Here is a 21,934-nt window from a genome sequence, read left to right on the forward strand (position 1 = left end):
ATTCTTTCAATCACCCATGGAAACGCAAGGGCAAGACAGGTAGCACACACGGGCAATAGACTTCTCTGAGTCAGCCCCTCCAAGCTGTTGGGACATTCTCTATTTGAAGCAGGGCTATAGGAGGGAGAAAAGAGAGGTGTGACAGGGTTTCTCATTTTTCCAGTTCTTTGGCAAAGGAAAAGTAAAACATTTTATTAATAACTAAGACCAGATATTAGCATTTTACTGGACACTGTTTTATAAAGAGTGAACTTGAAGCAAACCTGAATTTCCAAGATTAAACATGGATGAAAGTGAAAATCTTAGCTTGGTGGTTTACATCTTCTTGTTGGAATTTTTACATAAAGAAAAATCTGTTTGATTTAATTATCAGCAAAAAGTCTGATGTTAACAGGAATGTGTGACTTATTTTTAAAACCTCTGAGTAAGGAGGTTCTATTTAACAAAGGTAAATCAGAATGCACCATTAGTGTCCAGAAGAAACTGGAACTGATCAATTTCAAACTGTTTTGAGAAATTTTCACAGCAGCTCTTTAAAGAAGGGGTGGGGGCAGGAAGAGAGCAATTCCAGGAAGAGCGAGTGGGCTTTGTTCACGGAAGATGTGGAAGAGATTGTGGTGATCACCACGGCCTGGGAGTTTGCCCGCTGGGTTCTGTTGGAGGCTGAGAGCCTGGCAGAGGGGCTGTTCTCCCTGCTGGGTCTGCCCCCAGGTGGCCTCTGCATGGGCCAGGACGCTGATGAGACTGGCCTGGCTGTGGCCGAGCCATGGGGAAGAACACTGCCGACTCCCGCGTCAAGGTCTTTCCAGACAAGTAACTAAGGATAAGTAACTAAGGACAGAGGAAAATATGCACAGGCACTTTAAAACATTTAAGCTGCCAAATACCTAGGAGCATGTTCCTTTGAAAAAATGTACATTTCATAATGTATAAGCTACTGAAATAGTCTGAAGTGGCTCTCCTCGAAGTTTCTACATGAACTTTTGTAGTACAGTGACTTCTCTTCTAGCGGGTGCACAACCTGGCTTAATTCGTAGCTGGTGGAAACCATATAAGCAGCCTCTGAGGCTTCCAGTGTTCAGAGATGAGGGCGGTGAAGACAACCCTAACCCAAGGCACTGTCCCCTGGGCCTTGAGCTCCATGACACTCCAATACAGCATGTGCAACACACCACAGAAAAGGAGCAAAGCCCAGGGCCGTGGGGGGAACGGCAAGGAGGCGCGGAGCCCAGATCCGAGTTCAACATCCGAGTGATGCTCCTGCCCTGGCACCTTAGTGGGAAGACTGCAAAGGGAGGTCACCTGCCGGCAGGATGTGTGGGGGAAGACCAGAGGGGAGACGGGAGCCTCATTCTGAGAGGCCACCACTAGAAGTGTTTCCTTGTAAGAGTGCTTGAAATAACATGTAGCTGCCACCCCAGACTCTAAGCAGTGGAGTTGTGGGGACCCTCCAGAGCACAGCCAAGAACCCGGAGTCAGGAGCAAAGGTTCTGATGTCAGAGCTGCCCGAGAGCTTCCCTTCCCCGAGGCCCTGCCCACTCCTTCTGCTCCAGGTTGGCCTCTTTGGCCAAGTCTAGGGATTCCCGTCCCCTCAGCTATGACCAGATCGGTTAGGGACACACGGGCTGGAGCCAGAAATGTTATTTTAGCCTGAGAGTGAGGAGGAGACGCCAAGAAGCCATTGGGTCCCACAGTCACCAACAGGCCCCACTGGCCCGGCACCCACGCGGTGCTCACGGTGCTGGGTCACGTCTGCATGTGTGCCTTAAGACGGTGGGAGGGGATGTGTGTGCAAAACATCTCCGAAGGATTTCCACTGGACAGAATGGGATGATTCCGTTATCTGGACATGTCATTTTTAAAGAATTAAAATCCCTGATAGTAAGCAAAGTATTTTTCTGCTGTGCAAATATTTTGAGGTCAGAATGAATAACTGATATTATTGCTTTCAGTGTGATTCAGAGGGCATACGCCTTTCACCTCCGCTGAATAAACATTTCCACTGAACTACGGGCACTGGCATCATTTCTTCCACAGACATGCCTCATGTCAAGGCCCCCCGACATCTGCACCACCGGCCAGGCAGCTCAGGGGCAGCCCCAACAGCTACCATGGGATGTGCCGTGGCTCGGGTCTGGGACTGGCACCAAGCAGAGAACCTCATTTCCGGGGTCACTGGAGGCAGAAGTCAGGTGCACGGGCAGGACAGCTGCTGGCCCTGGCCTCCCGACCCGCCTAGCAGAGGATGCCTCGTGGTCAGTGTGTAAGTACCTCTCCCAGGCCCCGGGAGGCGGGGATTACCATGCCTCCCAGACAGGCCCCGAGGCCCTGAGATGCCACCATTCACTTGATCCAGCCCCACCCTCCCTGCTCTGGGCACCCCTGTGTGGCCCATCAGCAGAGGGCCACCCTCAAGTCTACTGGGTACAATTCCTGATTGCAGACAGGAACAAGGCCCACACTCCTCACCTGCTGGACCTCCAGAAGAATGATCTCATAATTGGAGATTGCATAAGTTAAGAAAAGCAACTAAACCCAGTAGATGGCAGACTGGAGACTCCAGAGGTCTAAGGAGGCTGGCAGTTAAATGTGAGTGCTAGGCAGGCAGCAAATGAAACCAGACAAACATTTATTTTGCATATGACTTCACTGGTTCAAAGGTCTAAACGCTGGAATAAATCCACTTGCCTCTCTTTGGGGCTCTTCCTCTGCCGCGAGTGAGCCTGGCTGAGGACGGCACATGCCGCCGCTGATTCCTGTCCACAGCCCAGGCTCACCCCTAGAAAGGGCCAGAGCCACCGCAAACTCAGAAGGCCACAGGCACAGTCTCAGTGGCATCAGACACTGTCTGGGCTGATTCCTGAGTATCTCTCCTGCCTCAGGACAGCGAGGGTCTGGCGCTCTGGTAAGTGGCTACTGGCTCCCGATCACATGGCACCACAGAAACACCAGCCCCCGCCTGGTCCAGCATCCGGCCAGCTTCCTCGGGGCAGCGTGTGAGAATGGGCTCCCTGCCTTTTTGTTTGTTTGCTTTTATTTTTATCATCCAGATCTAGCTTCCAAGGGCTCCAAAATGTCCTTGCCATATCTGGACCTGAAAGCAAGAGCTGATTTTTAAGAGCCAGAATCTTGTTGCATTTGGACAAAATGAATAATGTGTCTTTCATACTTTGTTTGTATTTCTCTTCAATAGTTGATTGACCCAACATCTTTCTGTCTGCTCTATACAATGAAAATACAAACTAAATGAGAATAGAAAAAATAATTAAAGCATTAAATTGTACAAATTACAAATCTGTTCCAAAATATACTTACATTAAATAAAATACGCATTTCAATAAGAGATCTACAGTGAATGACTCTATGCATTCTGGAAAGCTTCACAACATCTAGGCAGGGCCAACATTCGTGGAAGAAGCTAAGAGAATTTGCCTCCAATCACAGTTTGTAGCGGGTTTCTTATTGCCAATCTGCGAGTTACACTGAACACATCATTAGCGTCACTTGTGCAGGAAACCAATTTTGTTTGGGGAAAGGGTAAGCAAGCTCTAGTCTCAGTTTTGAGTTCATTACAACTTCTCAAGAATTTCACCAACAGCCTATACAGTACAATTTCAAAAAAGTAAACATGTTAAGGTAAGCAGACAACTCTTTAGAAACCCAAATACATGTTCTTGCTGTATTTATGTAGAATTCTCCATCTACAATGGGCAGTCATGAAGATGGTCTTCTTCAGGACAACATGGTCACAGGGCTGGGACAATCCAGTGGGACTGAGAGGGAGCGTGAGGATGGGGGAGAGGCGGGGCTACCTCTTGCTGTTTCACGTTAGAGACAAACTGTAACACAGTCCGTGGGCCTGCAAGCTTCCCCTTCATCATCTGGCGTAACGCTTGATGTAGTCATCCACTTTGTTCCGGAAGTCCTCCTGCAGAGTGAGAGGAGCAGGGGGAGAAGGAAGAATAGCAGGAATGAGTGAGAATGAAGCAGCGCTTCAGGGACAAGTCAGAGCCACCAACTTGCAGGCCATGTGTGGAGAGGCCGGACCTCTGGGTCACCAAGGTGGCAGAATGACTGGAGACCTGGCCAAGTCTAAGTGACACTTCTCCATGATTCTGGTGCCTACTGTGTACCAGACACTGCTGGGTGTGCTGAGGGTGGGGGCGCAAACACGGGGTCTGAGTGGGAAGGGTCCTAAGACAGCATTTCACCCACCCCACTGGCTTTGCAGATGGGGAAAGTGAAGCCCGGAAATGTGTGGTCGAGGTCACAAAGCGGGATGCCAGCCACAGCAGACCCTGCTCCCCGGTCCCAGTCGCCCTGAACAACGCGCTGTCCACGCTGTGCCCGCCACACCTTTGGGTGGTGCTTCTCTCGCCTCCCTGACAGGGGTGCTCCTGCCCATTCTTCAGGGCCCTGGTGAGGCACCACCCCCCGCTCTGAACTCAGGCTCAAGCTGTGGAGAGGACCAGGGAAGGCCAATTTCAAACGCCCGGCACCATCCAGGCAGCAGGTCTAACGTAACCAGGAGCCACTGCTCTGGACATTCAGCACGTCTGGAACCAACCTGATGGCCTTCGCAGGTGCAGAGCAACGTCAGCCAACCTAAGGGTGGTGGGTGGCCAAGCACTAGCAGCGGCAAGGCTGCCATAGGGAATCTGGTTCCGACACAAAACGCAACTCCAGGCGGAACGCCACAGCGCTGGATGCTTAGGCAGAGCCAGCGTGGCCCCCGAGTGGGACGGAGCCACCCAGCCCCCGTCACAGTCTCCAGCTAGTCTCCACAGGCCCAGCGCGGTCACTTCAGTCCCCCCTGACAGCACGGCCCTCCTCCAGACGTTTACGCTTCCTTTCATCACACGGTTAAAGCCACTTGCTGCCTCGCTGCTCAAGCACAGCTGACATTCAGTGACTACAATCCCAGCAGCTTGGGTTTTGTTATACTTTTTCCTTCCCAGTGGGTTTTAATATTTTGTTTCTAGGTAAATAGTCTTCTTAAACAGGTGTTTTCCTGGAAGCACCTCAAATCCATTTGTAAATAGGCAAGAAGCACAGTCTAGCAGAGCTTATGGCTAACCTGACAGAGCTATGCCCCTGGTGTTTGCAAAAGTGACCAGATTCATATCCCTAATAGACAAAGACCTCCTACAATTCAAAGAAAATTAATCTAAAAAAAGAATGGCTCAAAAATAAGAACAAGTAACTCAGAGATGCAAACAGCTAAAACACATTTATGTAAAAAGACACCTGGGTTGAGTGCAGTGGCTCATGTTTGTAATCCCAGTGCTCTGGGAGGCCAAGATGGGAGGATTGATTGAGGCCAGGAGTTCAAGACCAGCCTGAGCAACATAGCAAGACCCCTCTACAAAAAATACAAAAATTAGCCAGACAGGGTGGCATGTCCTGGTAGTCTCAGCTACTCAGGAGACTCTGTCTCCAAAATAAAATAAACACACAAACAAACAAACAAACAAACTGGAAGTCAGAAAAAAAAAAAAAAAAAAAAGGCCCTGACTTCTCTGAAAGCTCAGAAAGTAGAATACACGTCTACACCTCTCTGGTGCAGAGCACAGGGAAAAAGGTGCCTGCCTACCTGCCCTGCTGGTGGGCATGGGCACCACCACAGCCTCATAGAAAAACAAACTGGCAAAAGCTATTCAAATTAAGGATACACATAATCTTTGACCTATTTCCCCCAGTTCAAGGACTCTCTTCTATAAAAAAACCAAAACAAAACAAAACGCAACACACCAGTATTTCAGGATGTGTATACACAGATATTTACTGCGTTACCGTTTGTAGTTGGCAAAAAAAATCCCATAAGAGCAAAACCTGAATGTCCACCAAGAAGAGAATTGTTAAAAAAAACTAGGGCAGAGTCACTCTATGGATATAAGGCATCTCCTGAAATGAATGAGTGATAGTTTATATATTGATTTGGAGCAAAAAAGCTGAAAAAAAAAAAAAAAAAAGAAATTGAAGATTAAGAGTAATAAATAGGCTCTCATTATTTTGAGTAAAGATCAAAACTAAACGTGAGTGCATGTGTATGAGCTCAGCAAAGGTGTGGAGGGACAAGGCAGCTGACGCTGTCCAACCTCCCTCCATGTCCCTGTACGTCAATGAGGTAAAGGAACAATTACACTGTAAATTACTCAGACTCAATTCTAAGAAATCACATCTAATAAAGACTACTTGTCTCTGACCTTGGGGAAAACACTTTCTGGAGGACACAAACATTTATCACGACACATTATTTATAAATTACTTTAATTCCAGTCCTGCATCTCACCATTCTCAACTTCTTATTTATCCAATCAAGAGACAGTAGTAATCATCTTTGTGCCAAATACATCAGCCTAGACATAAGCCTGTGACTGGCTCACCTTGTCCCGCAAATGATGTTCTGCAGCTTCAATATTCAGTGGATCATCAAAATTCAAAAGATCCTGAGAAAGAGAGAAATTCACAGTAAACACCGGAAAGAATCTTTTTCTGATGTTAAAGTCTTCACTTCATGAAGCAGCAACAGAGTCTAATTAGCAAATGGCAGACCAACTTGGAGAGTTGAGAATTCCATTAAGAACTCAGTTCTTTTGATATAAAAATACTGAACATGTGGGTATTTTTTTCAAAATGGTGATTAATGATTGAATGAAAGAAGTCAGGGGTATGTTCACATATAATTGTCCAAAGTTTGGTGAAAACAGAGAAAATAGCAATCACATTGTTTTCTACTGCTATTTTTGATAATTGGAGAATGAAAACCACTCTCACTATGAGTACTTCCAAATAAAAATCCCATTCTTCTTCACAAAAATTAATTTTCCTCTTTTAATTTACTTTATGACTAACAGCTTGCCTTTGTGAGCCTACGGTTTCTGCGTGGGCCTTTGTGGACTTCCTTTCACTCACAAGCATCCCACTCACGGCTGGCAGGGACGCCTGGAACCCGACCGAACGCAGGGCAGTGCCCTAGGACCAGCCTCAGGAGAGAGCACCAGCCTCTCCCTGCCCCAGAAAAGCACTGGGGTGGCTGACCCCCTCGCTCTCCACCCCCAGCAAGCACCCTGGATTTCAGACCAGAGGCATGTTGACTTTCTACTGTCCGTCCCTCTTCCTGAGCCCCAAGGCAGTAAGACTGGTTCTTGTCACGAGTCATTGCTCCCCAAAGCATGCCACATGATGGCTTATTGCCAAGACCATATTTTTCTTTGGGAATTAGGTTAAATTCTGGGACTGTGTTCCTGGATTTGGAGATAAATACAGCTGTGACCAAAAATATGTTACAAATATAGCAAAGAAACTGGCAAATCTCTACGGTAATTGCATTGGAAAATTAGATACCAAGTTGTAGAAAAAGGCATAAATATAAGCACACATTATATGAGATACCCAGTGTATATAAAGACTACATCAGGCACAAAAAATTCTTTATTCTTTACTGTATGTCTGACTTACAATGAATATATCGGTCACAATAACCATTACCTACCTAATTAGCAAGTCTAATTGCTAATTGGCTCTTTATAATTTAAAAGGATTAGAACACTTGGAGATAGGGAGCTAATGTGGCTGCACCAGATTTCTTAAAAAAAAAAAAAGAAAAAAAAGTCCAAGGAGCCAGTGTTTATTTTTTCTTTCCATTAATTCCTCTGTAGCAAGTCAAAACCTGTTCACAGCCAAGGAACCAGGGGCAGACAGGATGGTTCCAGAAAGGATCCATCCTGGAGGCTGATGACAATGACAATGTGTGGGCCCTGGAAGGGCACCTGTCCCGTTTGGCTCTCTCAATCAAAACTGGAGGTGCAAAGGCTCAACATCACAATGAAGCACAACAAAGGCAGATTTTAAATCATGCTTCACGGCTCCACAAGTAAAACTTCACTCACTTTAATAAAAAAGCCAAAACCCAAATCACAACAAAGTGACTGAGACCAGCAGAAAATGGTCCAGATGGCTCAAGTCCAGGTCTCCACCAGGCACTGGCTTCCATGGGGACTCAGGGGCTCCTGAAACCACTGGAAATGTTTCGTTTCTTTGCTGGTGTTACAGGTGCCCACCGGGTAACACCAGGTCATAATGCAAAGGTGGGCAGGGAATCACTGTTTAGTTTGAGGCTCTGCTATTTTTCCTCTTGGTGAAGACAAGAACAAGAACGCTGCGCCCGCAGATGACAGGACCCACCGGTGTGAGTGAGTCGTGAGGGCACACCTGCTGTGGGCGGCATCCGGTTCTTGGTGGACTATCCAAGATGTGCTCATTTTCACGGAGGCACCTTAGGTTTTACCAAAAGATGCAAAACCTTTTTTTAGAGACAGAAGCCTGAAGCTTATTTCTTTAAATGTTCTTTAATGAATCAAACAATAAACATTCAAAGGAATAAATAATTTTATATTAAAAATAATCCAACTAACAGCTTCTAGCCTCTTCCTGTCCCAGGGCCACTGTGAGATGTGCTGCTTCCTGAGAGCAGTGAGTGCCAGCAGCTCATCGCTGACAAGGACACAGCCCTGAGGCTCTGGGTTTGTGAAAAGCCATCAAGGCTGGTGGGCACACAGTCACCCATCCAAACCAGGACACCGGGGAGCAAACAGGGCCACTGGCTGAGCTGGCTGGTGAGACCACAGGCACAGGCGGGGGGGCCACTCCACTGGGAGGGGCTAAAGCAAATGGAACCACTCTATCCCCCAGAGGGCAGAGGGCAGAAGTGGGGCTCCTGGGCCCCTGTCCCCGACAGGCTCCCCATAAGCCACTCCAAAGCCCCCTAGGTCCCGCCTCACTGTTCTACTCCTAAAGGAGGGTGTGTGCATATTTTGTTTTTTAACGTTTTTGTGTTATCCTTAAGGTGATGTTTAAAACCACCGGTCAGGGAAATCGAGAAAAACTTTATACTTACAGTAAACAAAGAGTTTAATCCCCAAACAACATCCTGAAATAAGAAAAACAGAAAACGTGTTTCAGGCTATTGTGTACCTAAAGCCTTTTAAACCCATGACAAGAAATGTGCCTGGTACCGTATAAAAAATCTGTCTTCAGCATGTGGTGTTGTTCTCAAGTCAGAAAATTAAAACCACCTCTCTTCAAGTATAACAACAAACTCTGGGAAATTCAAAGAGATGAGCAGTCACAGGTAGTGAATATAAAATCAAAGGGAACATCAACTGCCCTCCGGTTAGACCCGGGCCCAGTGAACCCAATCCCGTGCCACGATAGAGCCCGAGGTCAGCGTTTGCAGAGAGCCGCCTTAAATCACCTCTTACCCCCTGTCACCAATATGGTTCAGCCTTCTACAAAGTCACCTTTAAAATAAAATCTGTTTTTAACATCTACTGCCTCTTGGGGTCATAGATAAGCTAATTACTCACTCCCAGCCCCATCCTACTGAGTATTCTTAGTAACCTTCCTTTAGTTACTTCAGGAATCAAGGGAGACTAACATTTCAAGGATCAGATTTTCATTAAATGAAAATGAAAAACCAATGTCCTATCTGTGCTGAGCCGCCATCCGTGACTCAGTCATTCTCTGCCTTCCTCTTCGTCAGCTCAAGCCTTGTCCTTTCCAGGCCTGTTCTCACGCTCCCCTCACGCTCTCTGCTAGGGGGTCACTTCATTTGCCCCTCTCTGCTTTCTCTCATTCATCAACCAATCCATCTGCCCCCCCATCCCTGACCTCCTGCTGTGAGCCTGGCCTGGGGCTGGAGCTGGAGCCCTGTCTGGTGGAGGGGGTCAGACAGGTGGGCAGGTCAGCGGGCCAGCACCCCATCTACGAAAAGTGTCCCCCAGAGCACCCACCCTGGGAGGAGAGGCTCCACAGAGGAAGTGGCAGCCATCTGAGCGGGCATGCAGGGGAGCAGGAGTCTGTCAGGGAGGGGCCGTGGGAGGGAAGAACCTTCCAGGCAGAGGCACAGCCTGTGCAGAGGCCAAGTCCTGAGTGGGCAGGACGCATCTAGGTGTGGCACGGGGCTGGAGAGAAGGCCAGGTGGGATGCCCAAGGTGGCAGAGACCATGGCTCAGGAGGTGCTGGGTCATGACTGCAGTCCGCAGTGTCCCCTGACACTGGACCAGGGCTAAAGCCCCCTCCTGCACTGTTCCCCAGGGTCCTTGCTTATTGATGGAGACCCAACACCTGACAGTCCTCTCTGGCCACAGGGAGTGGTCTGCATGCCAGTTTGGACCCTCCGGTGGCCAGACGGGCTCAAGACATCCCTGTTAAAAGAGTGGTGGCCACGAAGTTTCCCACGGTGGATGGCAGTTTGGCTCTCAAGCCTGCAGTTTGGGCTCCTGTCCCTGGTTCTGGAATGGTGCCTGGCACTGGCCAACAAGGACACTCATCTGACCCGAACTGACCAGGGTCAGTGACTGGCCGAGCAGCCCCATGCGGTGGGCGGTGGGGAGAGGAGGGAGCAGCCTGTGCCCGACCCCCAGTGTGGACCTGCCAGGCAAGGACACGCGTTGCCCTCCCAGGAGGCTATGTGAGGGAGAGGACTGCAGGGGAGGACCTCTGATCAACAGGCACAGGCCCTACCTTCAGTGTTCTTGTGGGAGCCCAGCCAGTGCCGTCAATCGAGTGTTCCCTCAGTAAACTGAAAAACACAAACAGAGCCGTAAGCAAGGAGCAGCTGGCAGTGCCCTGAGCCACGGGTGCGCGGAGTCCTGTCGGCCGTGTTTTGTCTTTACTCCATACAGGAGATTCACTGTTTATGTCTTTTCCTCTGTGGCTTCTCAGTGTCCTGTCTCCCTGAAGAGGGCCTTCTCTACCTCCAAGGTTATATACATATTTAATTATAATGTCTCATATTATTTCTATCTATCTATTGTACACAGAGATCCTTAATCCCTGACATGGAAGTTATAAGGAGAGGAAAAGCATGCTTAAAAGAGCACACAAGGAGGTCAGGCGTGGTGGCTCATGCCTGTAATCCTAGCACTTTGGGAGGCTGAGGTGGGAGGATTGTTTGAGGCCAGGAGTTCGAGACCAGCCTGAGCAAGAGCAAAAAAACAGAAAAATTAGCTGGGTGTGGCAGTGCACGCCTGTAGTCCCAGCTACTCGGGAGGCTGAGGCAGTAGGATCACTAAAGGCCACTGCACTCTAGCCCGGGCAATAGTGTGAAAACCTGTCTCAAAAAAACAAAAAAGCACACAAAGAACATTTGTCAATTTAATGTTCAGAAAATGACAAGAGCAACACAGATGACAACAGGAATAACTGAAGCTCAGAGCTTACTATGTATGTCAGGAACCATCCTAGGTGCTAGGTCATGGAAGTCACTGAATGCCCACAACAACCTGTGAAGGAAGTGCCACCACTTCTCTGTCTCACAGAGGAGGAAACCAAGGCACAGAGAAGACATGCCCAAGGGCATGCACTTGGTAAACACTGTGCTCTTCCAGCCCAGGCAACTGACTCAGAGCTGGTGTTCTGAAATGCTGCAGATGCAGGTTAATCCTAGGACTTTGGGAGGCTAACACGGGAGGATCGCTCGAGGCCAGGAGTTCCAGACCAGCCTGGGCAACACTGCAAGACGCTGTCTCTACGAAAAATTTAAAAAATTAGCCAGGCATGGTGGCATGCACCTGTAGTCCCAGCTACTCGGGAGGCTGAGTCAGGAGGATCACTTCAGCCCAGGAGTTAGAGGTTTCAGTGAGCTGTGATAAGGCCACTGCACTCTAGCCTGAGTGATGGAGTGAGATCCTGTCTTTAAAAAGAAAAATAAATAAATAAATAAAATAAAATGGGTACTAAGTGCACTTTTGAGAAAGAAAAAGGGATCCTGATGTAAGACTTTCCCGCAGCGAGGAGCAGCCACGGCTTATACATCTCCTTTCAAAGTGACTGGTGTTTACCAAGAGGAGCAAGAGAAAAAAGAGACAGAAGCTGAGCATGAGAACTGACTTAGGCTGCTGCATTTCACATTGAAAGTAAGAGAAACGTGCTAAAGAAACACCTCAGGCCTACTTTCTAAATTGTGGTTGAGTGTGTGGCACATGCGGGTGAAATCACTGGCCCTAAGTCCCACAGCCAGGGGGACTGAGGTGCAAATCCAGGTGGTCTGGCACGAGAGCACCTACACTCAACATCACTGCCTTACTAGAGAAAGGGACAAGACACATTCAAACAAAGCCCAAATGCTAAATTTATTTAAAACACAAACCAACCAATCCATACATCTTTAGCAACGTTAGGAGGGGAAATCACTGATCCCTAACACTCTGCCATTAAAGGGTGGGACACACAGGTCCCAGCAGACACAAAGCTCTGGGAAGCTGCCCTGCTCTAAAAGTGCTCCACACATCTCAAGACCACTTTGGTAAAGAGAGAACATCTTACATATATGTGCCCAAGGTCTTCTTAAGCCTGTCATCTACATTTTTTCTCCTGGGCGTCTATCAATAATCCTATTTTCCCACATGGAGGGAAAGGGTGCTCGCATGTAAACAGGAGGGGAAAGGTAGGGGCGCCAGAGGGTCCCTCCTTGGTGGCTGAGCAGGCTGTGCTGAGAACCGGCGGGGCGTGGCCACACAGGCCAGTGGGAGAATGCCGGTCTGGAGGCAGAGCAAGGGCAGGGGCTTGGGGGCAAGCAGGCAACTGCAGCTACTTCTCAGTTGAGCCCAGGCCTTTCCTAATCTTGGCCACGCCTCAAAATCTTCTCTCAGAGGAGATGTGTTGCCCAATGTGGCCAGGTGTGGTAGCTCATGCCTGTAATCCTAGCATTTTGGGAGGCCAGGCAGCAGGATCACTTGAGGCCAGGAGTTTGAAACCAGTCTGAGCAATAGTGAGACCCCAACTCTACAAAAATAAAAAAATTAGCCATGTGTGGTGGTGTACACTCAGGAGGCTGAGGCAGGAGGATCACTTGAGCCCAGGAGTTTGAGGCTGCAATAAGCTATGATGATGCCACTGCACTCCAGCCTGAGCAACAGAGTAAGACCTTGTCTTAAAAACAGAAACAAAAAAACAAAAGCAAAAGCCCAGTGCTCACACACAACGCTCACAAATGCAGAAGAACGGAAAGATGAGAAACTCACCTTAGACAAATTTCACCTGTCTCTGTGATGTTGGGGTGCCAAATCCTGGTCAAGCATTTCACTTTGGGAGGCTGCAACACAGAGAGAACGAGAGAGAGAGAGGGAGAGCGATCACACCGACAGTTTGTCCAAATCACGTCTCCAGGCCAAAGCCTTCCCACGTCCCCTATCTAGACGCTTGTTTCGTGGCTTACTCAGCCTGCAGTCTGACTCGCCAGAGACATATTCAACCTTGAATACTGACTGGCTCACTTCCCCTACACAGGAACGTGCTCGCACCAGGAAAGTCTGCCCGTGAATCTCAGAGTACCTCTTCAAGCCCCGTGTCCTGAGGCTCACGGTGCCAGTCAGGGCTGTGCAAGAGGAGCCTGCAGTGAACTCTAGGGAAGATTTCTGTACTCGCCAGGCCCAAATTCCAACCAGGAGCCCCAGATTCCTTTGCACTAAGTTACTGAACTTGGCTAAAAGTTACTGCTACTTGCAAGAACAGCCTGTTCCCTTATTGGATGTTTTTAAAGATGCTACTGTCACATGCATTGTCCTGGATGAAAATCTTAGTCCACTTTACACTTGAAGGAGGGAGAAAGAATGAAAATGAGCACATGGGGATAAAGCATGTCAACGTCACTTACGACTTGGCATGTTTGGATAGAGTTCTTTTAAGATTTTTCTATTATAAAAGCAATACATAACTCATTTAAGAAAAGAAACAAAAATGAAAGGAAATATATGTTTATGAATAGGTAATATATACAATAATATAATATATAACATTATAATAATATATATTATAAATTATACATGTTTCCTTTCACTTTTGTTGTCCTTTATATAGGTACACACACACACTCCATAATAACTCTACCCAGAAATAATCTCTACTGAACCTGATGTACATTTTTGAGCCCCGTTTCTGGGCCACACACATACACAGATGTGTGCGCGTGCACATTTGTTTTTCTTTATAGCAGCAGGAAGCTGTGCTATGTATCGTTTCATATTTATGTCTGCCATCATTTCAGGTAGCTTTCTTGCACTCCGTGGTACAAACACCTGCATCCAAATAGCTGCTTCCCTGCCTTGGACATTTAGGTTGCTTCCCACTTCCACTCCAAGCCCTGCTATGCCAAGGCTCATACCTTTGCTCACATTCTGTATGAAATATTTCCTCGGGACGAAGCCCAGGAGGAGGAACTGCTTGTCAGCAACTGCCTTCTGGCACAGCGCCAATGTCCTGCAGCAGGACCCTCCCCAGGTCCTCTCCCACAGGGAGGTCTCCTTGGTTGACATGCAGTCATTGGAAACGTCATCTCAAAAAGGGATCAACCCTTCGTCAAACGGGGGTAATATCTTCCCTGTTTATCATTTGCTATTAATTTTTATTTATGATGCTTTCTGAGGGGTGAAAGGTTTTATCTTTGTAATCAAATTTTTATCTTTCTTGTTGTACTTAGGAAATACTTCACCATCCAAATATCGTGTAATTTCCTATCACTCTTACAGTCTCACTTTTTATTTGTATAAAGCAAACATACTTTTCAGCTCCCTTGTGAGTTTTCTTACTGATTTCAAAACACTACAAAATCAATAGACTCAAAAAAAAAAATCCAAAAGATTAAACTGATTGTGCAAATGCATGTGTCTGAGGACTAAAGAATTTAGGTTCAGAGTGAGCTTCAATAAATTTCACATGCTCTGATTTGCTTTTCTGCAAATGCAAGGGAATACATTTGACAGAAAGAAGCGACTGTTTCCTTCACCACTTCCAACGAGGCATTGAGGCTGCAGAGGGAAGGTCAGGCTGCTGCTCAGGGCAGACCTGTGCGCACCACCAGGTACTGAGCACAGCAGCAGTCTGGTGGCTGGGCTGAGTCACCGACTCTTAGCACCCGAAGGAATCTAGAAGGATGGCAAGCTCACTCTCCCTCCCAAACGGTGTCCCCCTTCTATGAAGGTCCCGGTGCGTCACCACCCAGACTATTGTTACTACATCTGCCAAGGGCTCAGGGGTATTTGCCCTTTCTCCTCCCGTCCCTTCATACCTTCCATCGTTGGATGTTAACACAGATGCTTCCTTTGTCAATGGTCCTCTTAACTGCGGTCCCAGAACAGACTGCAAAAGTCTGCACCAGATTCTGACAGATACACTTTCCAAACTGAACTTGTCTCGTAGCCCTCCCGCACCACCAAAGCCAGACAGGAAATGCCCAGCCCCACCTCCCACTTTGCCCCTCCGTGCTGGGCACGGCCGTCTACCTTACCACACAGCTAGGACTCTAGCACATGACAAATACTGCATTTCAAATCAATGGGGAAAATATGGATTATTCAGTAGCACTGCCTACCCATTAGGAAAAATACAGTTAGATCCCCATTTAGATATTTATTCCAGATACATTAAAACTAAATGTAAAAGAGAACCGTAAGAGGGCTAGAAGAAAACGTGGATGACCATCTTGGGGGTCTGAAGCCTACTTTAAGCATTTCATAATTTAAAAAACCCGGGAAGAAAAAGATTTGACTACAGTAGTGAAACAAAAAAGCAAACTTTCATAGAACAAAAGATGACAAATGCAAAACAAGGAAAATATTTATAACATAGCTAAGAAACCTAAGGAAAAAAGTTTCACATACTTTACATCTAAGAACTCTTATAAACCTATAAGAAAAACAAATACCCCAATGGAAAAATGGGCAAAGGACATAATAGTAACTCATAAAAAATACAAATAGCTAATAAGAAGGAAGTAATATTCAATATCCTACTTAAATTAAAATTCAAATGACAATCGGATACCAAATGAGATGCCATTTCTCCCAAAATAGCAAAAAGAAAATAAGAATAAAAATACTCCATCATGAGTATGGTGGCTCACACCTGTACCCTCAGCACTTTGCGTGCTTGAGACCAGGAGTTTGGGACCAGCCTGGGTAACATAGCAAGACCCTGTATCTTTAAAACAAAAAAACAAAAAAACAAAAAAACAAAAACCCTAATCTTGGGGAGAGTTTAGGGAAAGGGATTTTTATTCCCCCTGAGACAGGGTCTCACTCTGTTCCCTGGGCTAGAGTGCAGTGGCATCTTCATAGCTCACTACAATCTCAAACACCTGGGGGCTCAAGTGAGCCTCTTGCCTCCCGAGTAGCTGGGACTACAGGTGAGCATCACCATGCCCAGCTAATTTTTCTATTTTTTGTAGAGACGGGGTCTCACTCTTGCTCAAGCTGGCCTCGAACTCCCGGCCTCAAGTGATCCTCCTGCCTCAGATTCCCAAAGTGCTAGGACTATAGGCATGAGCCACCACACCTGGCCTGGAGGGTGATTTAACAGGATTTATCAAGAGCCTTAAAATGGAGCACCAATTACTCGATACCCATAATGCCACTTCTAAGAATTTACCTGAAGGAAAGAGGCAGACAGACAGCGGTGTGTCCTGGACACAGCTTGCAGCCCTATTTATTCTAGGGGCAGCAAACCACAGCACGCAGAACATATCTAGGCCAGATTGTTTTCCCAAAATCAAAGATTGGTTTTTACATTTTTAAAAGATTGTTAAAAAGAAAAAAATATGGGGCAGAGACCATAAACTGGTCCACAGAGCATAAAATATTTATTACTTGGCCCTTTATATAAAGTCTGGGTTATACTATCAAAAAATTGGTCAACCAGTGACCAATGATAAAAGACTGGTTTAAAACCATGATAACATCATACAATGGACCACTCTTATTAGTGATGATGTAATCATGTTAACTGATATACAATGTGATATTGGCCATGATATCAGAATGTGAACACCCCCAAGTTACCAGGCTATGTGCAGTGTAGTTCCAATGGTATGCAGGATACAGACATTACAAAGTCATGGTGATCATCTATGGGCGGAGAGATCCCAGGTGACAAATATTCTATTTTTTGCATAGCCAAGTTTTCTCAACTTCCTACAAAGTGTTGTAAATTATATAAAAAAAAGAGGTCAAGTGGGAATTAGGTGTCACCTGTGGCCATCATTACTGCTGTTCAACAGCATCTCTGGCTGTCCTCTGGGCACATGGCAGGACTGCCCTTCTTCACCTCCTATAGGCTGGCCATGGCCACTTTACTTGATTCGGCCAAGAACACTGAGGGGATGGGACAGCTGTCACTTCCAGGAGGAAACAGCCAAGGAGCAAAAGCTCCGTCTCTTTCTGTAGCCACTCCTGGCCAAGACGCCCGGGGACTGTGTAACACCACAGGCGAGGTGGCAGCTGGGCTGAGGCCCCCTCCCCCGTGAGCCGCCAGGGCTATGTCATGGGCTCTTCCTCTGGGCATCCCCACCACCCTGCGGAACTGCCATCACCCACGTCACCACCCGGCTCATCACTGTGGCTGCATCTGTCTTCCAGGAGACTGAGATTCTGAAAAGGCTGCCGACTTCTCTCCTCTGGCCCTGCAGTGTCTGACACGGCGCCTGGCACGCTGGCGCTCACTAACAGTCACTGCATCAGTTCAGCCAGTTTCTAAACTGACAGAGACTACCAGGCAGACTTCAGGCTAGGAGGTGAAATTCAGGGATAAAGAGACCAAAAAAACAAAGGAAATTTGAATTTTAGTTGCTGGGATGTAGGGGTATAGGTGTGTAGAGGGCATACCAAGTAGGTATTTTTCTTTTAAAAGTTTATTCTAAAATAATGATCTACTTTAGTAAAAGCTTTTCAGAGTCACAATCTGAATAGCAGACTTCATTGCAGGAACTATAAGGGGTTTTAAAAAGCCCTTATTGGCCGGGCGCGGTGGCTCACGCCTGTAATCCTAGCACTCTGGGAGGCCGAGGCGGGTGGATCGCTCAAGGTCAGGAGTTCGAGACCAGCCTGAGCAAGAGTGAGACCCCGTCTCTACTAAAAATAGAAAGAAATTATATGGACAACTAAAATATATATATACAAAAAAATTAGCCGGGCATGGTGGCGCATGCCTGTAGTCCCAGCTACTCGGGAGGCTGAGGCAGTAGGATCGCTTAAGCCCAGGAGATTGAGGTTGCTGTGAGCTAGACTGACGCCACGGCACTCACTCTAGCCCGGGCAACAGAGTGAGACTCTGTCTCAAAAAAAAAAAAAAAAAAAAAAAAAGCCCTTATGAGTACAGGAGTCGTGGAGATAAAGTCACGGCGTGGTGGATGCACCCCGAGAAGCTCCCCAAGCGTCTGGGCCCCCGCTGCGAATCGACGTGGTTCCCTAGCGTCCGCTCTCACAGTCTCTGCCCGGATGCCCGTACCTACGCACTCTCACACGCTGGCTGCATTCTCTGGTCTGTTTCTACGCTGTTCAGTTTGTGGAGGGCAAACAGAGAGTGAGCCCCGGCCAAAGGTGCGCTTCCCGTCCAGCACAGGCTACTGTGTAGGCAAGACAGCCACAGCTTCCTCCCGCAGGGGCTCACAGCCTCATGGAAAGAGACATTAAAGAGAGCACTAGGGGTAAAGATCAATTACACACATGGAAAACTCAACTATTTTTGTATCCAACTAAGTACTGTATCTAGTGGTCCCCTAGAGACTCCTTACCGGGGACTCCAGTGACACACGCTGGCCTGTCACTGAGAAAGTCACCCACACAGGCCTGGTCAAGAGGCAGAGAAGAAGAAACATGAGAAGGGGATGGGAGGGTCTGATGGGGAAGCCGGGATGAAAGGATCCCACAGAAGCAGGGTAGGGACCAGGTCCACCCAGAGCCACCGGCTGCTCTCAGTGCTTCTGGGCCTGAGAACAGGGGTTTTATTCCCGATGAAATCTGATCAGCCTACCATTTAGAAACTTCCAAAGGAGAGAGCAGTGAAAATATAAAAATGTAAGATAACCATAACAAAGCTAAAGATCAAACACTGCACAGAGCTTCAGAACAGCTGTTTCTGCTTTTCCAAGGGAACAGAGTGCGCAGGGCTGGAGAGTAGAAGGCCCAAGAGAGGGGACAGTAAAGTCATTGGAAAAATCCAGACTTTACCCTCTACCTCCACTCTGTGTCAGTCACCAACGAACAAGGGAAACGGGTCTTTCTAGCCACTCTATTCCATTTCCCAACTCTCCATTTCTTGAAGTCACATAGGGGACAGGACAGCAAAACAAACATTTTCTCACCACCTGGTATGATGAGAAGGGCACACGTTTAAAAGCTGGGCAGCCTTGGACACGACCAGCTTCGCCAATTCAGCTGTCTACACTTGCAAAACTAATCAGGGAAGTTTTTAACGTTAGCTTTCTGAGCCCTAACTGCCTAATGTATGAAGACATGACTATTCAGATCACCCGGTGAACCACCAGAAGAATGGAATAAAGTAACGTGAGTGAGGACACCCGGCACGCAGAGGCTCTCAGCAAATGCCTGTTCCTTCCTTGGCATTCTCTCATGTTTTGCTCTCTGCCTATAATGAGAACAAGAAACTCTGCTACTAAATGATGTCCACCATACCTGAAACGAGGGCTCTCTAATGCCTCCAGCCTCCTTTGGAAAGTTTATCAGCTTATGCTAAACTCCTCCCCAAGCTATCAGGAAGCACACTGCCATGAACTCACTGGCCTTTAATTTTAACATTCTTACTCTTGACTATAATCTACAGAGATGGCCTATGTACAGATATTCAGTGGAAAGTCTGGAATTTTAAATATTGTATACCTGGTTGTTTCCAGAAAGCACTAAATAGCCCCCAAATTCTACACATCTGTACTTAAACTAAGCCTCTCAAACTGCCTCTCACCTGAGACAGTACACAGCACTCTGCCTGCCGGTTTCTCAGTTTGTGATTTGCGTAGCATGGAAAGTCTCACCAGGTAACTGGATGGACAGATGGATGGACAAAAGCCTGAAATGTTTATTTTCCTGTCTTTGTCTAAAAATTGAATTTTTCTTGGATTGCCGACTATTCCCCATCTCCATAAATTACATTTCAAAAAGAACTTTTAATGTAGTAGCCCAGTAAAAAAAAAAAAAATCAATTTCCATAGATTAAACTTTGGCTAAAAAAAAAAAAAGCGTTCTAGCCACTGAACTGAACCCTAGTGGCTGAGGTCAGGGGACAGCTCCACTTGTCAGGCGGTGAGGAGCACACACACTGCCAGCAAAGTAACAGGTACCTGGTGTCCCCAACACCCACATCCTCCTCAAGTTAACAAGAGACCACCTTTTCATTATGCCATCATAAGATTTTTCTTTCCTGTTTGATGGGCCGAGGGGGCTAGAAAACATCAGGGGGAAATACACATGTGCAGTACACAGCAATAACAAGCAAGCTGGGCTGGCCACGTGCCAACTCCCAGCAGCTCGGACTGAGAACGTCCCACACTTGCCACGGAGGCCCAGCCTCACACCCTCCCGAAGGGCCCCACTCAGGGCTGTGGGGAATTGTTCAGAATCTTCCATGGTTTCCCACTGCCAAACCGACAATGCCCAACACAACACCCCAATCTGAGTTTTCTCACTTTCGCCCCCATTCTTCCCCCATCCCAACTCTTCACTCAAGCCGGCCTGGGCCTCCTGCCGCCCATAGGCTGCAAGTCCTCGTGTCCACACCTGTCACCTAGAGCATCCTCCCCAGCTTCTGGGCCACATCAAGGTGACTCACATTCTATTACTTCTTAAAAGCTTAACTGACCTCGACCACTTTCCAGAAGTGATCATTTCTTTTCTTTCTCTGAATTCCCAAAAATGAGTTTTCTATCATCAATCAGTGTCTCTACTCTCTGCTACTCACCACTTTTATCACTTTATTAACTTTCTACACTTTATCTCACTGCCCGAGTTGTCGGTAAGTTTCTTGAAAGGCGAGATGGAATGTGATATACTTGGTATAATTATTACCCGGAAGGGTCTTTGAGGGATTAACATGTATCTGTGGGTATAAGTTACTTATAGTTTAAAACTACAAGTCAGTGTTCTGTGAAATTCTAAAATACACATTTTATAGACCTCTGGAATTTTGGCATCATACCATAAACAAAGCTATAGTCTTAAATGTTTTTCTCTTCAGTGCCAGACTTTAATAAGTAAGGTTTACATAAAATACACAGGCAGACTGCCTGGCACATAGTACTCATAAATATTTGTTGAATAAATGGATTTTTCTACTGATACTCTAAATACTGCTGATGAGTGACATTCACCACAGAAACACTAAATTTAGTGCTCAGCCACACGTGGACACACTCGGAAGGGAGTGCTCGGCCCGTGACAGCAGCAGGCCACCAGCCACAGGCACCCCCGCCCACAGAAAGAAAACAACAGGCTCAACGCAGGCTACTCACCACCATGTTGTACGCATCGGGAACTTCAGTTTCAAACTGAAATTTTCCACCCTGGTAGTAACCCTCATCTATCAAAAAACACAAAACAAAACAAAAAAATCCTTTAAATTAAAAAAAAAGGGAACAAAAAGCAAACACTATGTTAGAATATGGCAAATACAGAGGACTAAGAGTTTAACACCAGGGATGCAGTGTTCCTTGGTTCCTGCCGAAATGCACGCGCACTGGAGGGAGCCCGCCCCTTGACCTGAAAAACTGGCTCCGCCCACACTGTCACCTGCCTGCTGCGTGTCTCCTCACTGGGCCGAGTGTACCACCCTCAGGGAAGGGCAGAGGCACGTTCACGCCCTGCCCGGAGCACATGTCCCGAGACCCTACTCCACACCATGGACCCAGTGCCTTCCCCTCCTAACACGCCTCGTGCCCTGGGCGGCATTAGCTGCTTACTGCTGGTCTCCCTGAGAGAACGTCGGTTCTCGGGATGAGGAGGTGCTGGCCAGAGCCAAATGCTGTGTTCCCAGTGCCTGGTACGTGACTAACAGCACTCAGCAAACATTTACTAAGCACCCACCCTTTGCCGGGTGTGGTCCTAGGCCCGGCGGACACAGCAGTGAATCGCACACTGAGAATCGCTGC

General features: G+C 47.2%; 1 protein-coding gene across 5 annotated transcripts in view; it reads right to left on the minus strand.

Moving 5' to 3' along the window:
* Window positions 1–2,438: 2,438 nt before the first annotated feature.
* UBE2F (ubiquitin conjugating enzyme E2 F (putative)) overlaps window positions 2,439–21,934 on the minus strand; it is a 47,812-nt gene continuing 28,316 nt past the window's right edge. For 4 of the 5 annotated variants that reach the window (XM_069465632.1, XM_069465640.1, XM_069465614.1 and 1 more), the window contains 6 exons: window positions 21,299–21,366; window positions 13,029–13,099; window positions 10,528–10,585; window positions 8,900–8,932; window positions 6,387–6,449; window positions 2,439–3,928 (listed from right to left, as the gene is read on the minus strand). In XM_069465632.1, the coding sequence (XP_069321733.1) occupies window positions 3,878–3,928; window positions 6,387–6,449; window positions 8,900–8,932; window positions 10,528–10,585; window positions 13,029–13,099; window positions 21,299–21,366 (344 nt within the window). In that variant the 3' untranslated portion in view covers window positions 2,439–3,877. The remainder of the gene's footprint in view (window positions 3,929–6,386; window positions 6,450–8,899; window positions 8,933–10,527; window positions 10,586–13,028; window positions 13,100–21,298; window positions 21,367–21,934) is intronic. The other variant, XM_069465624.1, reaches the window with a different exon arrangement.

Source organism: Eulemur rufifrons, chromosome 1, assembly GCF_041146395.1.
Source record: "Eulemur rufifrons isolate Redbay chromosome 1, OSU_ERuf_1, whole genome shotgun sequence".
In the NCBI taxonomy this organism is placed as follows: domain Eukaryota; kingdom Metazoa; phylum Chordata; class Mammalia; order Primates; family Lemuridae; genus Eulemur; species Eulemur rufifrons.